The following is a 21,829-nucleotide window of genomic DNA, read 5'->3' as shown; positions in this document are numbered from 1 at the left end:
CAGGAATTCTCCATACTGGACGTGCAACTGCTTTAACTCCTCACTGGGCGGAGCACACATGTTATATTTGGTCCCTTCTGGGACAGTGGTGTCTGTGATGACGATACAATTGTGAACTACGGCATTTAGCATCAGGCCTACATGATGTGCCCTGCTGAATTAGGTTGTTTGGTTACTTTAATAAAATGGGGGGATGTGAAGGAAAGAGTGACTTTTTAAATTTAATTATCTGGCCATTAACTCAGAATGTATGAAGAGAAGGATTTTGTTCTGTTTTGTGTGTGATGCTCCAAGAACAGCCTTCTGCACCCCTGCTTCCCAGCCAGCTGGTGTGTGAGCAGGAGAGCAGTGGGGTCTGGCCCCTGTGTGTCTGGCCTCCGGCAGACACCACGTCCCAAGCTGCTTCTCTGCAGCAGACCTTCCCCAAGGAGTCCGGGCGTCCTTACCGGAGGGGTGCTGAACACATGGAGGGACGAGCCTTTCAGGGCCAGGAACTTGGATCGGAAGGTGTGACAGGAGCCGGTGCCTTCGAGTCTCTCACTGACCCACCCCATATGCACGACCTGCAGAGGAAAACCCTTGAAATTAAACCCAAGCCGTAGTGAGTGCACTGGGGGCTAGAAAGAACAGACAACGGGCACTCAGAGCCAGCGGGTTTCCTAATGCCCAAACCAAACAGACGGCTGTGAGCGTGAGCGTATGAGAGGAACAGCCACAGCTCCACACAGGCCAGGGGTGTCTCTGGGAGCGTCTGCGCCCCACAGGGCCCTCAGCTGCAGTAGAGTTGTGTCCCCCGTGTATATTTAAAACACAGCATTAAATTACACTCTATTTGGGGCTAGTATCGCAGATTTGTCTACGAGGTTGTAGCTGCCGACCGTTGTATTCTCCATCGCTACAGTAAACACAGAGTTGACCTACATGGAAAACCTGATTTTCTTTACAGTCCAACTTCCTAATACAAAGGCACAAAATGCAAGTTGTAACAAATCAGACTAGGATTCAAAAAGTTAATGAAAACAGTAACATAGCTGAAGTGTTCGGGGCATGAATTCAAACGAATGTCAGTCCCCATGTTTTTTTTTTTTTTTTTTTTTAAAGATTTTATTTATTTATTTGAGAAAGAGAGAGAGAGAGAGAGAGAGAATGAGAGACAGAGAGCACGAGAGGGAAGAGGGTCAGAGGGAGAAGCAGACCCCCTGCCGAGCAGGGAGCCCGATGCGGGACTCGATCCCGGGACTCCAGGATCATGACCTGAGCCGAAGGCAGTCGCTTAACCAACTGAGCCACCCAGGCGCCCTCAGTCCCCATGTCTTACCTGAAACATTAATGTTACACACATGGTAGGGAGTAAGGCTTTAAAATAACTTGTGCATTTCAGTAAAATTAAAAGGGAATCTTCAAAGACATGCCAGCCACCTTGCACAATACACCTGTCCTAGGAGCTGCTTCAAGGTGGGGACACCTGGCGGGGGGAGGGGGGCGCTAACCCACCCTGGGCTCAGGTGGGCCGTCCCCGCCACTGCGGTTTGCAGGACAAAGCCCTGACAGCTTTCACTCCAACTCCTGGTGAAAGATGTCCTGGGTCAAGATGCCAGATAGAATTTTACAGAAAGAAATTTTATAAAAATCAGACTGTTCATAATCCAAAACATCTATAAATTGCATGTGACCTTAATGACATTCCATATGTAATTTAATTCTCCCTAGATCAATTAGCAAAGAGATAAGTTATAGCTTAGCCATTAATGGAAATGTTACCTGCTTTATGAATCTTTTCTAGGTATATGTAGTTCATAAATAATTTTAGGGTTAGCTAATTTTATCTTTTACATTATGAATTTTCTAATGGCTTATTACGTGTTCCAAGAAACATATATTATAATTTTATGAACACCTACCTGATTATATCACCATAATTAAATGAAGAGAACATAACCATTATAATAAATGAGCATATTTTCATTTATCTTTTCTGATGCCATTTCTATAGGAAAGTCTTTTTTTTTCCCACTTGAGTGAGTTGAGATAATTGGCTAAGTGTCCATCAGATGATACTGTACAGCTCGTCCTTTACACAGAAAAAGCCCACATTCCTGAGATTTAGGTTTCTTTTGGATTTGGTAAGGTATTCATATTTTGCTTTAATTCAGGTTTTCCAGGGGAATTTTAGTTCGGAAATGTACAGAGCTACTTGCTATCTTAGCAGGGAACAAGTGTTTTGGTTTGCCCAGGACAATTTCAAATGTATGCCTGTCACTTTTAGGCTGGCCATCATCCCAGAAGGAAGGGCCTCTGTTTGGGCGGCAAATTACACAATCATCTTACTCACTAAATAAAAGAGTCTAAAAAAACTATACTCCAGGCCTTTTGTATGATATTCTAATCTGTTTTGTACTTGTTTTTGCCAATTTCAGTAGTTCCCAAATACAAGTATTTTTTTCAAATATTTATCCAAATATTATGTCTTTGCTACATACCAAAACCAGGAAAGAACTGTTTAGAATGAGAAAAGCATTGCCTCTCATTCTTAAGGGCCCAATGTCACAAATCTAAACTCCTGTAATATACACAAAATGTTTAGTTTTGGGGAAAAATGTGAGATAATCCTCTACCAAAAGCACAGTGAGACACGGCAGGCACAGTTCTTCAATAAGCCCACGGAGTAAACTCATCTCTAGTATTTCTCCCCAAATATACTAATTTGAGCCCCTGACAGAAAAAGTTCAAAGTAACAGAGAAATTTTCAGGTTAGAAAAAAGTCTTTAGATTACCCATTACAGTTCTCTTATTTTATGGAAGAAGAAACTGTGGCTCAGATGTTAATCTGGCCAAATTATGTCACCAGGAAAGAGATTACTTGGGATCAGAAAGCAGCTGTTACTCAAACAGGGCCATGGAGACCAGCATCACACAAACATGGTTTAACGTGTGATAAAACTTCTCTGAGATAACCTGAGAGCCCCATTAGCCCACAGCCTCCAGGTCTCCGAGCCCTAATTACTTTGTGTTCTCAGTGTCGGGAGTTTTATTTCTTTGACCCTATTTCCGGACTCTCTTGTGACTCCAACTAAAACAAAGCAGGCTTTGATTTCCTGACGTGCCAGGTAATCCGAGTATGCCCTGAAATGCTGAGGTATTCCCCCACCTACGAGAAGGTCCAACCCAGTGGCTGTGTTCTAACCCTCTAATCAACATTCTGTAATTAGGAAAGAAACTCTCAGGAAAGTTATTCTGAATGTAACTTTTATTTATTGTAACATTTTTCTAAATTTATGATCAGCTCATTCTTATGCATTTACAGACCCAATGACCAGTGATCGGGAGCCCCGAATCAGGGTGTCAGCTCATCCCTACGCACTTACAGACCCAGTGACTCCGAATCAGGAGTCAGCTCATCAGTGGCTGGCTCTGCCCTGAGAAGGAATGAGCTATGGATTCCCCACGAGGCAGCCCTGTCGGCAGGCCTGGGTCAATGTGGGGATGCTGCTGCCTGCACTGGGGCATGGGCTCCCACCCATCTGCTGGCCAGCAGTCTCTCCAGGGCAAAGCTCTCCAAATGAGGGTGTTCTTAAGAAAATTACACAGTGCTTAAGTTTCCAGATCATACAGGTGTGTCTCCAAAGTAAAACACCTCTCAGCTTAAACAATCACAACTACACTATCGTTTAACCACATTTCCTCAGAAAACCCAGCTGCCGAGAGCTCAGTTATAACCTGGACAGAGGACCAGAGCAATTCCTCCTGCACCGAGGACGGGGACCCTGACTTCTACCAAAATTCCCAAATCAAGTTCCAAGACCAGGAGAAACTACTTTTAGAGACTTGTCATATGATCGACAAGAAAAACGCAGGACCTACCTGGTCACAAGGGGAAGAGCACTTATTCTCCGTCCTCACCTGTGGAGAGGAAGCAAGAGAGTCAGCAGGACAAGAGTGTTGCCAGCATTTCCAACCTGTCAAATCAGCAACTGAAATTAGCCGCAGCATGTGTCCTTGGGAACAAGCTTCTTCTACGATGCATTTCTTACCTAAGAACCAAACCATGTGCCACAGCAATGGTACAGCAGAGAAAAACCCCACTATTTTTTTTAATATTCTTTTTTTTAAAGATTTTATTTATTTATTTGACAGAGACGTAGACAGCGAGAGCAGGAACACGAGCAGGGGAGGGGGAGAGGGGGAAGCAGTCTTCCCGCGGAGCAGGGAGCCCGATGCGGGGCTCGATCCCAGGACCCGGGGACCATGACCTGAGCTGAAGGCAGACGCTAACGACTGAGCCACCCAGGCGCCAGAAAAACTCCACTATTAACATACTTATTCGTTTTAAACATCAGCATTTTGTGTGAGTGAAGCTATGGGACAGGAGATGCTTAAATTTCAATATTTGGAAAAAACGGGAAAATGATTTCTGCTCTTAGTTTCACATTTCATGCGTGCTCCTTCCCTTGACTCTCCCAGAAATCCTGCACAGTAGCACCATTTCCAAAATTGTAGCAGTGAGGAAGTGGAGGTCCAGAAGCATAACACACAGAGTTGGAACACGGCTTCGAATCCACACAGCTGGTTTCCTTCTCTCGGCTCTGCCTGCCAGCTAGAATGTATAAAATCACCCAGACCTGAGGGGCTCCCTGGTCACATGCACTCTTGGGATACCAAACTACCACCACCTGCTTGTTCTTTTCCTTTAATCCATCCAGATACCTCTGGAATTCAAACTGTCACATCTGAAAACTAAGGTCTCAGAGAAGTTCTGCTCTATAGGAATCGAGCGCATTGCTGCTTTCCCAAATATTTTAATGTGCTCAGTCAACCTCTGTTTTGCAGCTTCCAGGAACAAGGCAGTGCATGTGGAGGAAGAGAGGTGGCGGGGTGGCGAAGGGGCGGTGGGGTGGGACACGAGCAGTGGCAGGGGGGCCGGTGGCGGGAGCTGCTGCAGGGTGCGGACGGGCAGCACGGTGGGCGGACCGGGCGGTGGGGCGGGGGATGGGCATCAGGGTGGGAAGGGTCAGCAGGTGCTGCTGCAGGGTAGGCACGGGCAGCGGGGTGGGGACGGGTGGGCAGCAGGGGAGGAAGGGGTGCAGGGCTGCGGCAGGGTGGGGGCGGGCGGACAGGTGGCGGGGTGGCGAAGGGGCGGTGGGGTAAGGGCTGGGCAGCGGGGTGGGGGACTGGGTGGCAGGAGCTGCTGCAGGGTGGGGACGGGCAGCAAGGTGGGCGGACCAGGAGGTGGGGTGGGGAATGGGCATCAGGGAGGGAAGGGGCTCAGGGCTGCTGCAGGGTGGGCCTGTGCTCGGCTGGACAGTGGGGTCAAAGGCTGGTTCCGGGACTTCCTGCTAACTGCTTCCCCGGAACAGAAGCCTCAGGACACAAATGCAGTCCGTGGGCAGGTCACCAGGGAAGGAACTGATCAAAGACCACTTTGGCCATGAGCGAGTCCTTCCAGGGGCCAACAGCTCATTGGCAGCATACAGTGGTTCCTTGGGAACTTAGTCTTAATTTGACTTCAACTCCCAGCCAGCTACGTTTATTTTGTATTGACTCTGAACATCAAACAGATCCCTCAAGGAGACAGGGCACTTTCTTTCTCCTGGACACTTGCACTGAAAATTTGGGAAGTCATCTTGCTGGGTGGATATGTGTCTTGTTTTCATAAACAAGGGGCATTCTCTCTTCAGCCTCATTGGGGTACCCACATTCCATCGATGCGTTCGGGTCAAGTGTACGTGGTATTATATGTACATGAAAGGGTCTGTGCTTGTGTGGGGACACAGGAGGAGAGAGAGGAAGGGATGGGGTGAGCACCCACATGTCTGATCGGGCCCAGACTCTCACTCAGGAGACATCTGCAGGACTTGATTTTGAACTTGATTTAGTCAGAGATGTGGTATGTTGAAAAAAGTACATATTTCCTTGTTTAATCTTATAACTATTTTAGGGTTAATCCTAAATAACAAGAAATATCAAATCATTTTTGTGGATTAAGTGCAAAAGCAGGAAGTCCTGGGAAGTCTGCTCACCCTCTGTCTTGTCAGGTCACTGATGTTCGTGGACACTGCTCTCAGCCAGTCAGCGCTCTCCTGAGCCGTGTGAAACTGCAGGATCCCCGTGCTGACCCCGTCCAGAGCCAGCACCTTGAACGCGCTGGACCTGCGGGAGGAAGGGAGCCGCCCTGTGCACCAGCCCGAGCAGTTCGTGCATGCCCACAGAACCTCCAGTGCTGCCCAGAGCCACGCAGGGAGATGTGGCAGAGGCCATGGTCACACGCCCAACCTGCTCCACTAAGTATGTTCCCCAAAAGTAAGTTCAGAGCTTGGAAATCCATCACCAACAGCTGTTTCTAATTCAGTAAAAAAAAATGATAGTCAATTCGTGTAGGAAATGACTCTTGCTCTTTTAGGAATTATGGAGCTCTTGTTTTATAGGGTCCTCAGTAATAACTCTTTCCGAGACCACTTGTTGTGGTACTAAAGCTCTTGACACAATGAGGATGGGCACTCAGGCATCATTGTTACTCAACATCACTGCTATTTTATGACACATACACATTTCCGATTTACAGTGAGCTTTCTAAGAAGTTGGTTCTTTCTTTTTTTCATAAAAATCAACGTGCCACAGACCTTCCTGTGGCAAGTTATTTGTAACAGCAGGATAATCATCTCTAATTCAGTAGTTCTTCCTTATCATGAAAGCCTTTTTCAAAAGCTACTTCACATATAACTCTTGTGATCAACTGACTTGTGTCCCCGGATTCACGTCCCCAGCATGGATGTCTCTGGAGATGGGGGTGCCTCTGAGAAGGAATTAGTGCTCAGTGACCTGGTGAGGTCCAGGTCGAGCCCTGATCCTGCAGGACTGGTGTCTTTATGGGAAGAGACACCAGAGCTCCGTCCCCACCTGGGGAGGGCACGACAACACGGCTGTCAGCCAGAAGAGGCTCTGACCAGCACCGGACCCGTGCGGGGACCGACGGGGACATCCAGGCTCCGGAAGCGTGAGAACCTAAGTGTCTGCTGCTTACGCCCCTGAGGGTGGCACTTGGCTGTGCGGCCCCGGCTGACTGATACCACTATTATAAAACGGAATGTCGTTTATGCTCCTGTTCCTTTTTCCTTAAGAAAACAGTGTGTATTAATCCATGGAGCCTATACCTTCGTGTCCTTAAGCAGATCATGAAAAGTTTCAAAAATGAATGACAAAACAGGCATATTATTTTAAGAAACAAGGTCCACACTACGTTACGTGTTAATAACCTTTCAGCTGTGAGTTTATTCATGGTTTTGTTAAGGGCGGGAGGTCAGGACAGTGGGGACAGTGGGGAGTTACAGAGCCTCCCACAGGCTCTCAAGCAGAGTCCTCCTTCTCTGGTGCACGCAGACACCCTCGACCACTTGTCCGCCCCCGACCCTCGACCTCGTGCCCAGCCCTGCGGCCCCCCGGACCTCACGTCCACCCCAGGGCCCCCACTCCCGACCTTGTGTCCACTCCGCCACCCACCTCACCTCGCATCCGCCCCCTTGTCCCCCCCACACCTCACGTCCGCCCCCCCCGACCTTGCACCCCCCTCCCCCAGCCCGGTCATCACTGCCTGCGTCTGAGCACAAGGCTCTCTGACAGACAAGCATCACCGTCCCTACCTCCTGCTCAGAGATTTGTCTGGGGGGAAACAAGGCACAAAAGCTCTGGTTTCTGACCTATTTGCAGATGCTGACCTTGTTTGCAGTATAGCATGGAGACTTTCACAGTTACAGGTGTCCGCAAAAGTCGTGGTTGCCGTGGTGTGAACGAATCCCAAACAGTGACCCCGGAACTGTCCCTTCCAAGGAACCCAGATTTCACTGGATTATTCTGTGGAGCCATTTATGCCAAAAAGCTTTGGTTGAGAACAACAGACCAATCACCTGAAAATTAGTGAAGTTTGACAGCTGGGTGTGGTCAGGGAAAGAGAGAAACGCCTGTCATCCCAGGGTGACCGTGAGCATGGCTCAGTGGCCTCCCTGAGCGTGGCAGACCAGCATGGACAGACGCACACACAAGTAACAGTGACAAGCCCTGGGTGGGGGTGGGGACCCAGGGTGCTGGACACAGGATGGCGTGACCGGTACACGTGGCTGGAGGTCACCTCGCACAAGAAGGCGTGCAAACAGCCATCCCGAGGATGTTCCAGGGACGAAGGAATCCATGTCTGAAGAAGCCCAGGCAACAGTGATCCCCCATGAAGGGACAGACCATGTGGGCAGAACTAGCGGGTCTGCTGGAGGTAATGAGAAGAACTGCGATGGAAGATTTACTGGATAGGCTGGAGTGGGTTCATCCTGACGGAAGGATTAGTGAGCCAGGCGGGTTGGCGGGGTCTGTGCAGCCCACAGAACAGGTAGAAGAAAGATGGAAGAAGCCCCGTTGGGGGCTCTGAGAAGCAAGAGACATCGCTGGGGACACCAGCAGGAGCAGAGACCGAGGGCAGACCAAACGTCCCAAGGAGTGGCGGCCGGAGCCTTCCCAAGGGTTCTGAGAATCGCTGGTTTGCACACCAGGGCAGGTCCAGTGATCCAAACAGGATCCATACTCACATCCACAAAGAGATGCCTCAGGTCAACACGCTGAGAATCAAAGACAAGAGAAACATCTCAAAGCAGCAAGAGAAAAACAACTCGTCACTTACAAGGGAGCCCCAAGCCTCCAGCCGACCTCCCGCAGAGGCAGCGGCGTCCGGGAGGCAGGAGGACGGCACGTTCCCGGCGCTCAACGCACGAGCAGGTCCACCAAGCATCGAGCTGCTGCACCACGGCCCCCCGTCCAGCATGAAGATGAAATAAGGAAACAGAGTCTGGGGCTCCTGAAACCCTCTTCAGGGTACGGATGGAGATCAGGAGCTGAGGTGGGTCCTGTCTGGAAAGCGCGCACCGGGATGGTGACAACGTAATTACAAAGGACAGGACACACCCACTTCCTCTCTTACTGTACACCGTACAGTATGTCTATGACGTGTTGCTGGACCCACGCGATGGAGACACGTACATGATCCAGGGTCGTGAGCATGAGACGTGTGGCACGCATGTAATGTATTTGCTAGTAACAAGCCAGAGGACGTGTCATGCGCTAAGGAATTCGTAACGAGGGGTGAATTAACAATTAGCTAAGTAATTTTTACATGTGATGTGTATACACAGAGTGTTGGTTGCCCTAGGACTCACCGTGTGCACCTTCACTGATCACAGTCTGCTTCCGCCGTGTCCTGTTTAACCCCAGAGACACACGGGAGAGCCACCCGGCTTTCTACGCCCTTCCTCGAGGCCAGGACCCCGGGGAGCACCCTCAGTCTGACAAAGCCTCCCACAAAGCCGATGCGCAGAGCTGGTTTGGCTACGGAAAGCCGTGCATTCTGAGTCCGTGTTTTAGGCACTAAGGCACGCCGGACCCCAACCTCCTAGGTCTGTCCTTGTCCACGTGATGGGCTTCAAAATGCCAACCATGCCGTAGCACACCAGCACGGGAGAAGCAAGTAAGAAGCTGTCTGGAAGGCCACTGCAAACCCACAGTCACTGTGCAAACATCGTCACTCAGAACACTTACTTGTGGAAGAAACAACATAGACTGCATGTTACAGAGACAGAAATGGTGTGGACCTCAATGCAGATGATACGTACCAGTAGTAATGAACGAAGAGAGAATTTACACTTTGGCTTACTGTTACAAGAGCACTATTAACTAGAGGCAATTATATGAATTTTCAGGCATGCGTAACAGATTTCCATGCATTTCGTCTAGACTGACTCTGAGGATTTACTTTCTCAGCATTCCATGGGCAGCGTGTTTGGGCTCGTCAGCGTATCCCTCCCACGGTGCCCAGGAGGAAGCTGGCCACGTGGCTTTGGAGTCAGAGCATCTGCTCAGCCTTTGGGGGATTTTGTCCACATGATCAAGGTCATCGTCAGAGCTAAAAATCACAGATACCCACCGCTCGGGCTCAGCGTGCTCTGTGATCATCCTGCATCAGGTTTTAGAAATCAGCAGGAAAAGCATCTCCAGGGAGAAACCAAGCCACGTCCAGATAGTGTTATCAATGAGGCAGTCGAGAGCCAACAGCGCCAAGGCTCCTGGAAAGGTACGCCACCATCTCTCCCCACACCTGGGCAGGAACCCGGGGGGGGGGCGGCACACGTGCACCCGTGTCCTTTGTGTAACTTGAGGCCCCCACACTTTGGAGCTGGGAGCAGGGCATGTGTTTATTTTGCTCAAGATGGAGAGTTAGCCAAATGAGAAGAAAACGTGTGTATGTCTCAGACTTAGTAAAATCTTTTTTTTTTTAAAGATTTTATTTATTTATTTGAGAGAGAGAGAGAGAATGAGAGATAGAAAGCACGAGAGGGAAAGAAGGTCAGAGGGAGAAGCAGACTCCCTGCTGAGCAGGGAGCCCGATGTGGGACTCGATCCCAGGACTCCAGGATCATGACCTGAGCCGAAGGCAGTCGCTTAACCAACTGAGCCACCCAGGCACCCCAGACTTAGTAAAATCTTCAAATTTGCTTTTACATATTGTATTTCAAGACTGTATCTCTAGCATGGGCATAATTTTTTCATGGAAGCTAGAGAAGTATTTTCTTCCTACTCTCCTCATCTTGCAGTAGCATTTCTAAGCATTCCATGTTAAATATTGACAGACACAAAAATTTGAGTCTCGGCACCATTTTCCCTACATCAGTTTGTTCATGATAAGTCACTGTTCCTGGAAAACTCAGGGCAGAAATAAAGTGCTCACTTGAGCAGACCAAAGCTGAGCAGGTCCAGAAGAGAAAGCTAACTTCTCCCTTGTGGTGCCTAAAGGAGCAACTTGGCATCCTCCTGTGTCACCTTCTGCCACCTTCCTGAGACCAGGCCTGTGTCCTCCCAGCCCCTGGTCCTGCAGCAGTGTGAGTGGTAGAAGGTCCCACATGGGCACAGTACACCTGTTGGTTGAGGACCTGCAGGGGATCCCAAGGAAGGAGGAACAGAGATAAAACAGCACCTCGAGGACCCTAGGGACACTTAGGATGTCTGTGTGCTTCCTGCCTGTGTCTCCCAGCAGATGCTCAGCTTCATGAGAACACAGGTCCCGGGCTTTGTTCACCACCGCCAGCACCCCCAAGACTGCCTGCACGTGGCAGGGGTCCAGACTATGTGTTGCCTGAGAACATGCAGCGTGACGCGAGATGAGCCCAGCCGCAGAGCCCCCTGCTCCTCAATTCCAGCCAAGCTGCGGCTCCCACGTGTGAAAACAGGTGTGCCGGCACGTGGCGGGGCTGCGCTCCGTGGGTCCATTAGGCCAGGACGGTGAGGTGCCAGCACTGCGTCTGGCAGACGGCAAACACAGAATGACTATAATTATCCTTGCTTCTGGGGAGAAACCCCAGTGGGGCACCGACACTGCACTGGGTGGTGTGTGCCTCTTTTATCACATCTGTTCCTGGGGATGTTAGCTGCTTTCCAGGAGGAGGACACCCCCGAGCATGAGCAGTTCACACTCGGTGTTCTGTAACTAGAGCGGCAGTGGCAATAACGAGACCCAAAGGTTATCACTTGTTCAGGCCTGGCTTCCTGCCAGGCACTGTGCTACGTGATTTGCACTTTAATTTTAATGGATTTCTCCTCTCAGCAATCTTACAAAACAGGTGTTACTGATTCTGTTTCCCAGGGTGGCATCGAGAGGCCATGTCCCCTGCCCAGGTGGGCAGCTAACAAGGTTCAGCCCCACCCAGCTCCCCCCAGATCCCGTGCTCTGGACAGCGAACCACTTGACCTACAAAAACAAAATTATTATCCACATTTTACTCCAAAAAGCATGAGCAGCTGCATCAATGCGCTGACTGCACCACCACACACCAGGTGCGGAAGCTGATCTCGCCTTTGTGTCCTCCTTCCACTCCAAAGAGTAAAACCTCACAATCAAAACAGAACACCTGGGTCACATAGCCTAGCATGAATCAAGCAGTGAAAATCATCCAAGATATCACATGGAACGTGGATAGAAAGTTACATTTTCCGATTGTAGACAGTGAAGCAATGAGCAGTGGGCACCTCACACCAGGGGCTAAGGGAGCTCCTGTGTCTTGTTTCTTCTACCCCAAAACAAGGTGGGAGGGGGCGGGACACAGTAGCAAGCCCAGGTAGCGAGGTGTCACGTGACAAATTTATGAGTCTGTTCGATTTAAAAATGGGCAGACCCGAATAGGCATCTCTCCAAAGACATCCAGATGGCCAACAGACACATAAAAAGATGCTCAACATCTCTCATCATCAGGGAAATGCAAATTGAAACTATGATTATGTATCACCTCACACCCGTCAGAATGGCTAGAATCAACAAGACAGGAAGCCACAGATATTGGCGAGGATGCGGAGAAAGGGGAGCCCTCCTACACTGTTGGTGGGAATGCAAGCTGGTGCAGCCACTCTGGAAAACAGTGTGGAGATTCTTCAAAAAATTAAAAATAGAGCTACTCTGTGACCCAGCAATTGCACTACTAGGTATTTATCCAAAGAAGACAAAAACACTAATTTGAAGGGACACGTGCACACCAATTTCACTGCAGCGTTGTTCACATCTGCTGAGACATAAAAAGTGTCCAAAGGTAGATGAATGGATAAAAAAGATGCATTACATATACACAATGGACTACTACTCAGCCATAAAAGTAGTGAGATCTTGCCATTTGTGATAACACAGAAAACCCTGAGAACATTACATCCAGTGAAATCAGTCAGAGAAAGACAAACACTGTGTGATCTCACTTTATGTGGAATCTAAAAAACAAAACAGAAACCGACTCATAGATACAGAAAACAAGCTGGTGGTGGCTGGAGGGAGGGGGTGAGGGATGGCGAAGCAGGTGAAGGAGACTAGGAGGTGGACACTTCCAGCTGTAAGCAGGTGACAGGGACAGAGGTACGCATACGGAGCCCAGTCAATGGTATGGTGGTGGATGGTAACCGGACTTGGGGAGGACCATTCTGGAATGCAAAAAAAATCTGATTGCTGCCATCTATGTCTGAAGGTAGAAGGATATTGTGCGTCAGCCACGCTTCAGAGGAAACAATCTTGTGGGTTTGTGGCTAAAAAGGAAGCACTGAGGAAGCCTCCCAAACCAGCCCAGGTTCCTGAAATGTCAGCTTTGACAGAAGACATCGAGGCCAAAGGGTCCTGAGGGTGTTGGCGGACGCGGAGGCGCAAGCAGGTCCGGCAGGGAGTCCAGGACCTGTCTGCCTGGGATGGTTCCACCACAGATGACATGGAATAGGGCTTGTGGGAAAAACAGGCAGCGTGAGCATCAGTTGGACTATAGTCTTGTTCTCCCTGAAACCCTGGGCCCCACGTATTTATCCCCAGTATGAGCTCTGTCTCCCAGGAAGTCTAGACCGATGCATGTCAAAATAGTAGTGTTGCGAAGCTCATGCCAAACCATACGGCATTCACCTGCTGTCCCCACACATTTACATTTTCTGAGTTTCCCAGAATTAGTATTTTCAGCTGCGTGTATCTATAGGTATATGCATGGATAGTTGTGTCAGAGACACCCAACAGCAGCCAACCCTCACCCGTCAGATGCTCCACAGCCTTCCTAGCGGGCTCCCCATTCTCCAAATACTTATGACCCTCTCTCCCTTGAACACTGATACGTTAAAGTTTTTGGAGGCTGAAACCTTAAATTTCTAACTGTTGTTCCAGGGAGCATACACACTTGGGGTATAGACAAGTGTTCCTCAGTGAGCACATGACACTGAGTGGCATCAAGAAATGATTCCTGAGGGGCGCCTGGGTGGCTCAGTCAGTTAAGCGTCTGCCTTCGGCTCAGGTCATGGTCCCAGGGTCCTGGGATCGAGACCCGCATTGGGCTCCCTGCTCTGCGGGAAGCCTGCTTCTCCCTCTCCCACTCCCCCTGCTTGTGTTCTCTCTCTCACTGTCTCTCTCTGTCAAATAAATAAATAAAATTAAAAAAAAAAAAGAAATGATTCCTGAGCAAAACTCCATCATGGAGATTTACTGCCTCAAGTCCTCAGGGTGGGGCGAAAAGGGGCTTGGGCTCCAGGCAGAGGTGCAGGACCCATGCTGCGGCCCGAGCAATTCCTCCTCAGTCCTGGCTGGCAGTATAGGCAGGAAGCTGAGGATACGCAGGGATGGCTCGTGTCAGGGAGAAGGGGAGGCTGAACCTGTTTCCTGAAGGTGGCTCAGCAAGCCTACAGTAAACCCCCTGGTGACATGGATGTACCCTGTTCAGTGGCCGGCAAGGATGCAACTCTGCTCGCCCTGAACATGGACGTCCGGGAGGTGTGCCTGGCATGTGTTGTGGGCTGCATCCCGAGGTGGAAAGAAAAACATTCCCAAGAGCAGCACGTTTCTCAGGGCCACCATACTTTCCACTCTGTCAGCACACTGACTTTGCAATAATTTCTTAGTCCACATGGTGCTTAAGCTCTACCCCCAAAGAGCCTTTTTCAACAATTTCCAGCTAATAGTACATTATTGATTTTATGGAAGCACAAAAATGAGTAAAGAAGAATCTCAAGAGAGTGTAAAACAGAAGAATACAGCACTTTGTACCCATCTCCTCTGCTTCAGTTCGAACACAGGCCAATGACGGGTAATGAATTCTTACGTCCCTTCCACAAAAGGGCTGGGTTCTCTTCATAACTCCATGTAAATCTTTAAACAACTAACAAATTTTAGAGAAAAAAAAAGAAACCACAACAATGACATAACTCAGGATAAAAACAGCCACCTGATGCTTATTGACTGTGACTTTGTAATAATGTGCAAAATACTTCATGTATTGCTCTGGTTCTAGTCTTCGCTCCACTCCCTGCAGAAGATCTTGACACAGTCACTGATAGAGACGGGGACGTAGGCGCTCAGAGACCAATCAGTGCGCCCAAGGTCACAATAAACTGGAAAGGCAAACGCACACAAGTGCACACACACACAGGCATGCACACAGGCGTGCACACACACACATGCACACAGGAGTCCACACACGCACAAGCAGACGCACACAGGACCCAGTCTCTGCTTCTCCAGCCTTCGTTCTCATGACAGTGCCCCGAGGTGTGGGTAGTGTTGGGTTTTGTTTGTTACCACCATGTGGCCATCTGGTTTGCACGTGTACATGTTTGGTTTTCAGCGTCACCGACTCACTGGGCAGTCCCGGGCGCCAGGCACATGAGTGAGCACCACGTGTGTTTCCCCCTGGGATACAGACGCTGCCTCAGGCATGGTGCTGGTTGGAGTAGCTGCAAAGCTCCAGGCTGGGCGGGGCTTCCATCCGAGGGGGTCTTCCCTTCCCAAGCAGGGAGGAGTAGAAGCCCTGCCAGCACCACCTGAGGACCCTACTGTAGCCTCTCCACAAACTGGCAGACATGGTGCTTCGGAAAGCAGGTCAGGACACCTCTGACCTTGGGTCTTGGGGAGAAGTTGTGCTTTGGAGAGGTCGGGTCTCTGGGTGAGAGCAGGGCAAGCATCCAGGGGGCAGGAGGCACAGGGTCAGGCCTGCCCACCAGGTGGAGGCGGGAATGGAAATCCAGCTGAACCTGTCACTGGGTTTGGTCTCAAAAGTTATTAGAAAGCTGGTCCAATTTGTCCTGCAGCCCCAGCCCCAGGGTCAGGGCCCACAGCAGGAGATGACCGTGGGAGGCCTGCCCACCAGAGCTGCTCAGGAGCTTGTGGACCCTCTGCCCACACCCCTGCAGCCAGGCCCCACGCAAGCTGCTCTGGGCGCCGGGTGGGAGTTGAGTCGTTCGGGGCATGGCTCTGTTCCTGCTGGTCAAGCTCCTGTCCAGTTCCCATGTTCCCCTGTAAGGACGGGACGCTGAGGGCAGAGGCATGAAGGCAGCCTGCAGCTGGAGGGGCAGGCCAGGGGCTCTGGCTGACGGACCAGCACCGTGGGAGGAGGCCAGGATAAGGCGCCAGCCGCTGGAAGGGCCGGAAAAGCAGGCATGCAGGTCTCCAAAGACCCCTTCCTTCTGAATTTAAAACCCGTCCTGTTTGTTTTCATCTCAAACTCTGGGAGAGGGGAGCCTGCGGGTGTGTCCTGCGTGGAGAACAAGGCCTGATGTCAGGGACCTGAGGCTGCAGGGTGTCGCCTGCACACAGGGTACTAAACCCTGGAGGCACCGCCACTGGGCCTCAGAGGCAGCGAGGACAGACACCATTTCGAGGAACTGCCATCTGATATGCGGACACAGAGATAGGAGTGCTTCTGGAGTCGGCAGGCACAGAGGAGGGGAGAGGCACCCCCAGGATCAGTGTGACGGTGTCCCCAAAAGGAGCCGCAGGAAGGTGCGAGTCCCAGCCACTGGCACTGTTTACATCAGTTACTGCTCAGAGCGGTTCTGAATTTCCAGGACGCCCAGAGCAGGCGGCTGTCCAGCCTCATGGTCCATGCTTTGGAAAAGTGTATAGAGAAAGCACGCAGACTCATTTTAAGAGGTGAAGCCAGTAATTACAGACCAAGAACACACGATGAAGATTTACAGAGTTCACCTCTCTGTGCAGAGTCTTCGTTTCCGTGTTGAGTAAACATGGGCTCTGAGGCAGGCTCTTGTCCCCCCAGGCTGGTCAGTGACCTCTGGAATTACCCGGCTGAAGCCGTGGCCTACTGCCATGTCAGGATCCCTGCTCTCTGGTGGCTGGGCTTACGTGGCTGACCCAGAAGCATGGCTTTGCCCAAGTGGGCTCCCAGACCTCCAGGTACCTGGACACGCTCCACGTCTGTAGGAACACTGCTAGAATGGCATCATTCTCTTTCAACAAACACGAGCACCCTAACCTTCTCTCCCCAAAATGAAATTTCCAGAAAGTTCAGAGCCAGAGTGTTGAGAAGGACAGCAGCAGCCTGACGTGTGGGGGCTGCCAGTCTGTGGGGACCGGGGCTCCCAGGGGCCGCATGGGGGCAGGCAGGGCAAGGGCTCTTCGTGATCACACCTGAGAGAGACGACAAAGACCACAAACTTGCACACCTCACCGCTGACGATGCTTCTCCCACCACACGTCTGGCCCGTCCTTCCCACTGTCCACCATCCTCCTGGACAAACACGAAGCCTAACGACGACCACAGGAGCCCAACCTCCGAGCACCCACGCAGACCAGACCCTGAGTTCCTGACCGTCCCTCTTACCACCAACTCCATCCACATCCTGTACAAGCTGCTCCCCTTACTGAGATGCCTACCCACCCCAGACAGGGTCTCCCCAACTCTGCCCAACCACAGCTCAGGCACCATGAGGCTGCGCCTTTAGGGTTCTCAACGACAGAAAATTACCAGACAAGTCCTTTTCTGGTATGAATATTTAAACATGACCAGCCTTTGCAAAATAAGTCAGAGTATTTAGCGGGGTAATTTTGACAGGTAGTATCACTTTTCAAAATGTTGGTATCTACAATGTGTCAGCTCTAGCAGGACCATGGTGAAGCCCATCCGGCCCCTGATGGGCTTTCTTCTAAAGTAAGGTCATCTTCTACGAAGAACAATGGAATCGTGCTGTACGAGGTAAGACATCACTTCACTCTTTTCTTTTTTTAAGATTTTATTTGAGAGAGAGAGCATGTGAGAGAACACAAGAGAATGCAGGGGGAGGGACAAAGGGAGAGAGAATCTCCAGCAGATTCCCTGAGCGTGGAGCCCCACACAGGGCTCAATCCCACGAACCCGAGATCATGACCTGAGCTTAACCGACTGAACCACCCAGGTGTCCCTTCACTGTTATTTTCAAAAACTCAACGGAAGTGGGACAGAAAACCCAAAGTTCCCTCCCTCCTCCTGCCCCTCCTCCCTTGTTTCTGTGTTTCAGTAAAATAAACAAGATCAACAACTCTTACTCTTTGAGAGGCCAACATCAAACGAGGGGTATGGAAAAGGCTGGTCTGAGTGGGACTCCAGGAAGCCACATCCTGGGAGAGCCCCCTTGCACAGTGAGCCAGAGTGGGACCCCAGGAAGCCACGTCCTGGGAGAGCCCCCTTGCACAGTGAGCCAGAGTGGGACCCCAGGAAGCCATGCCCTGGGAGAGCTGCCCCACCGCACAGTGAGCCAGAGTGGGACCCCAGGAAGCCATGCCCTGGGAGAGCTGCCCCACCGCACACTGAGCCAGAGTGGGACCCCAGGAAGTCACATCCTGGGAGAGCCCAGCCGTGCAGACTGAGCGTGGGACGCAGACTTGGATTATCTTCGGTGATAATCACTCAAATTGTGAATTTCTTCCTTCAGGTTAGGCATTCGTATTCCAAAAATTTAGAAACTGTTGTAACCCTACATTAGGTATACTTCAAAGCTTCTTTAAACCTACAACTTTATTTTATGTTACCTGCACAAAATCTCAGGAAGCAGTGAAGTGTTAACATCTTCTCCTGCCAAACCTGTTCAAACAGACAAGGACAAGATCAGAAACAGCCTCACTGGGTGAAGCCGCGGGGCTCTGGAAAGGCACAGGCAAAGGGCTCTATCTTGATTCCAGACCCAGGGCTCTTTCCCGTGCGCAGTGTGCCTCCCTGGCAGTCAGGTAGCTTCTCCTCGTCCTGGAGAGCCCGTGCTCTATAGTGCCTTCTCCACAGTGATCTCAGGAAGCTTCCTCACATTGGGATGATTTTGGACATTCTGCAAGCATTTGGTGACTCTCTGTTCTCTGCATTTTCTCTCTACACCCCCCACCACACACACAGCTTGACTCAAGTCCGGGTGCTGGGATCCCAAACCATCATCCTTCCCAAGGTACCGGGTGAAAGCACAACCAAGCCAATGGCATATTTAGAGGATACACACCTAAGACATATCCAGACATGTGTGTGCTGCCAGGGTGACAGGCTGGTGGAGCAGCCGCTGCAGGCAGATTCTAGAACAGCAACCGAGGGTCACACAGCTTCCTCAGACACAGACTGAGGTGCCGCTGGAAGCAGTCTGACATCAGTGGGCCCAACCGATCCCTTCACACTGGGGTCTGGAGGTCGGTGACTAGAAGTCAGGGTTCCACGCACTGAAAACCTGGTGCTGCCTGGCAGGTGTGGGGACACATGGCACGGAACGTGGGTGGGCTTCAGCAGTGACAGCGGCCCTGGCCCCAGGGTCCTACAAACTCAAGAACTGAATTCTGCCAACCACCTGAATGAGGCTTGAAGAGGCTCCCAACCGCAGGCGAGAGCAGCCGGCCTCTAGCTGGATTTCAGCCCAGTGAGGCCGGATAGAGCATGTGGCCAGCCCCTCTGCCAGACGCCGGCATATGGGAGCCATCACAGACCAGGATTCGGGCTGGTGGGTGCACTCACTGGTCACAGGACAGCAGATGGTGACTCGAAGTCCTCTTCACAACCATCAGCCTGCCAGCGGCCATGCTCTTCTCCGCGTGATGTTGGGCAAACGTGTCAACAACTAACCCAGCGGCCAAACCACACGATTCTCCATGAGACTCTGAACCATGCTTTACTGTGCAGCCCACAATTCAGTCCTCACCGACGGGGGCGATGACCCACGACTCAGTCCTCACCAGTGGGGACGATAACCCACGATTCAGTCCTCACCGATGGGGACGATGACCCACGATTCAGTCCTCACCGACGGGGACGATGACCCACGATTCAGTCCTCACCGACGAGGACACGATAACCCACGATTCAGTCCTCACCGACGGGGACGATGACCCACGATGCAGTCCTCACCGACGGGGACAATGACCCACGATTCAGTCCTCACCGACGGGGACGATGACCCACGATTCAGTCCTCACCGACGGGGACGATGACCCACGATTCAGTCGTCACCGACGGGGACGATGACCCACGATTCAGTCCTCACCGACGGGGACGATGACCCACGATTCAGTCCTCACCGACGGGGACGATGACCCACGATTCAGTCCTCACCGACGGGGACGGTGACCCACGATTCAGTCCTCACCGACGGGGACGGTGACCAACGATTCAGTCCTCACCGACGGGGACGATGACCCACGATTCAGTCGTCACCGACGGGGACGATGACCCACGATTCAGTCCTCACCCGGACGATAATCTACCTATGAGCACGGCTCCCGCTTGGCCTCTGACCCACACCACTGCCACTGCCCCTGACCATGAGCAGAGCAGAGCCTCCGGCGGAGCCGTCCTGCAGGCGGTGGGGGCCACAGGGAATGAAAGCAGTCCCCCTGTGACAGCCGGTGTTTTACCCTCAAATACTTCAAATGACTTAGGTTTACATTGGCATCCAATCAATAAAGAATCTTCCAAAAAAATTTCAGGAAATTCAGGAACCTCAACCATTACTGAGCCAATTACTTTGGGGGAAATCCTGGAGGAAAAGACCCTGGGGGTCCCCCACCAAAGATGGCAGCGGGGCCTCTGGCCACGGACTTCCTACCTCCTCACCCCGTGTTTCTGATCCGCTCTGAGACACGTCCTGAACACCCTTCCCAGGCTACATTTGTTCAAGATTTACAAAATGGTTCAACCTGAAATTAATTTTTATAAAAAGAATACACTTTGATTTAGAACTGGTGTTTTCTGAACATGTTCCTTATACTCCCCACTTTCTCCTTTGGGAGAAAATACAGCAGAACTGCTGGATCCTATCTGTTCAGGTCAAAACGGGACCAGAGGGTCTTCCAGGGAAGGCGGGCCTCATGGCTCCTCTCAGCCCCCAAACGTGGGCATTAACACCAGCAGTGTCAGGACAAACAGGTTTTAAAAAATGAAGTTTGAGTCCCGATTCAATATTTTGCTATTTTGCACCTTCCTGCCCATATTAACACCTTGCTTAAAATCAAGAAGATGTCAGCAGAGTTAAAAGACCCAGAGCCTTCATGAAACAACATGCTCTTGTCTCATGAGGCGTCCCAGGGCTTCCAGTGTGCTGGCGGGCTCAGCAGCATTCCCACTGGACCTGGGTGGAGTGGCAGGCACTGGCCGTGTGCCATCCCGTAGGTGCATCGTGCTCATCACCATGGGCGCCAGCCCGTGGCCTGATGGGCGGGTTCTTTGTTGACAAGAAGGAGACCCGTCTCAGCACCTCAGGCAGCCACCTGGCTAGTAAGACACGGGCAGGTATCATCACTGGCGACGTCACCCTGTGCTCCGTGAAGGGGCATTTTGTTGTGCACCTGCGGACATCACTGGGGGCACCACCCATGAGAAACAAGCACACTGACCCTCCGACCAGAAGCTGGTCCGCGTCTTCCCTTCCTCAAGAGAGACAGCAGAGAGGCTGGCCAGCAGGTGCTTGGTGACTTTCAGTGGTCCTAATTTTCCAAGAGCCATTTATTCAAACACAGGGGTAGGCAGAGCTCAAAGAGCATGAGCCCCAGTCCCTACTCACCTCCTAAATAAACCAGCTTCAACCAAGAAACAGGTGGTAAGAAAACCACACACAGGCACATTTTACCAGGGATCTGTGGCCATAAGAACACTGGCTGCTTTTGTTACTATTAACTCTGCACATGGGTGGCCCCCTGTTGATCTATCTCTACCCACCTACCTACTTCTGTGTCTGTCCTTCTACCTACCTTTCTACTTACCTGTCTACCTATTGATCATCTATCTGTCATCTATCTATCCACATTTCCATCCGTCTCTTCCCACCTTTTTTTGACTTTTCATGGCTACTGACCTTTTCCAAAGATGGCCACACATCTAAAACCCAAACTTTGAGGTGCCGTTCATGCTATGGTGTCATAAGGACCCCGTCACGGGTGTGCACATTCCCTGTAAGAGGCTGTGTAGCTAATGTCAGTTAATCCTGAAAATCCAATTATAACCATTCATCAAAAGCATTATTAGACAGGCTTTCCCTTTCACTGAAGGAAGAGACCCCAGGCCTCTCCCCT

At 51.0% G+C, this 21,829-nt stretch overlaps 1 protein-coding gene across 1 annotated transcript in view; it reads right to left on the bottom strand.

Annotated features, from left to right (window-relative positions):
* Positions 1–21,829, bottom strand: part of SNTG2 (syntrophin gamma 2) — a 218,106-nt gene that overhangs the window by 64,129 nt on the left and 132,148 nt on the right. Inside the window, exons 10-12 of the mRNA XM_035728728.1 lie at positions 6,018–6,147; positions 3,862–3,900; positions 447–563 (exon numbers count right to left, since the gene is read on the bottom strand). Coding sequence (XP_035584621.1) covers positions 447–563; positions 3,862–3,900; positions 6,018–6,147 — 286 coding nt within the window. The remainder of the gene's footprint in view (positions 1–446; positions 564–3,861; positions 3,901–6,017; positions 6,148–21,829) is intronic.

This window comes from Zalophus californianus, chromosome 8, assembly GCF_009762305.2.
Source record: "Zalophus californianus isolate mZalCal1 chromosome 8, mZalCal1.pri.v2, whole genome shotgun sequence".
NCBI classification, from domain to species: Eukaryota; Metazoa; Chordata; class Mammalia; order Carnivora; family Otariidae; genus Zalophus; species Zalophus californianus.
The sequence above is the reverse complement of the archived record's forward strand: the minus strand, read 5'-3'. Positions and strand labels throughout refer to the sequence as shown.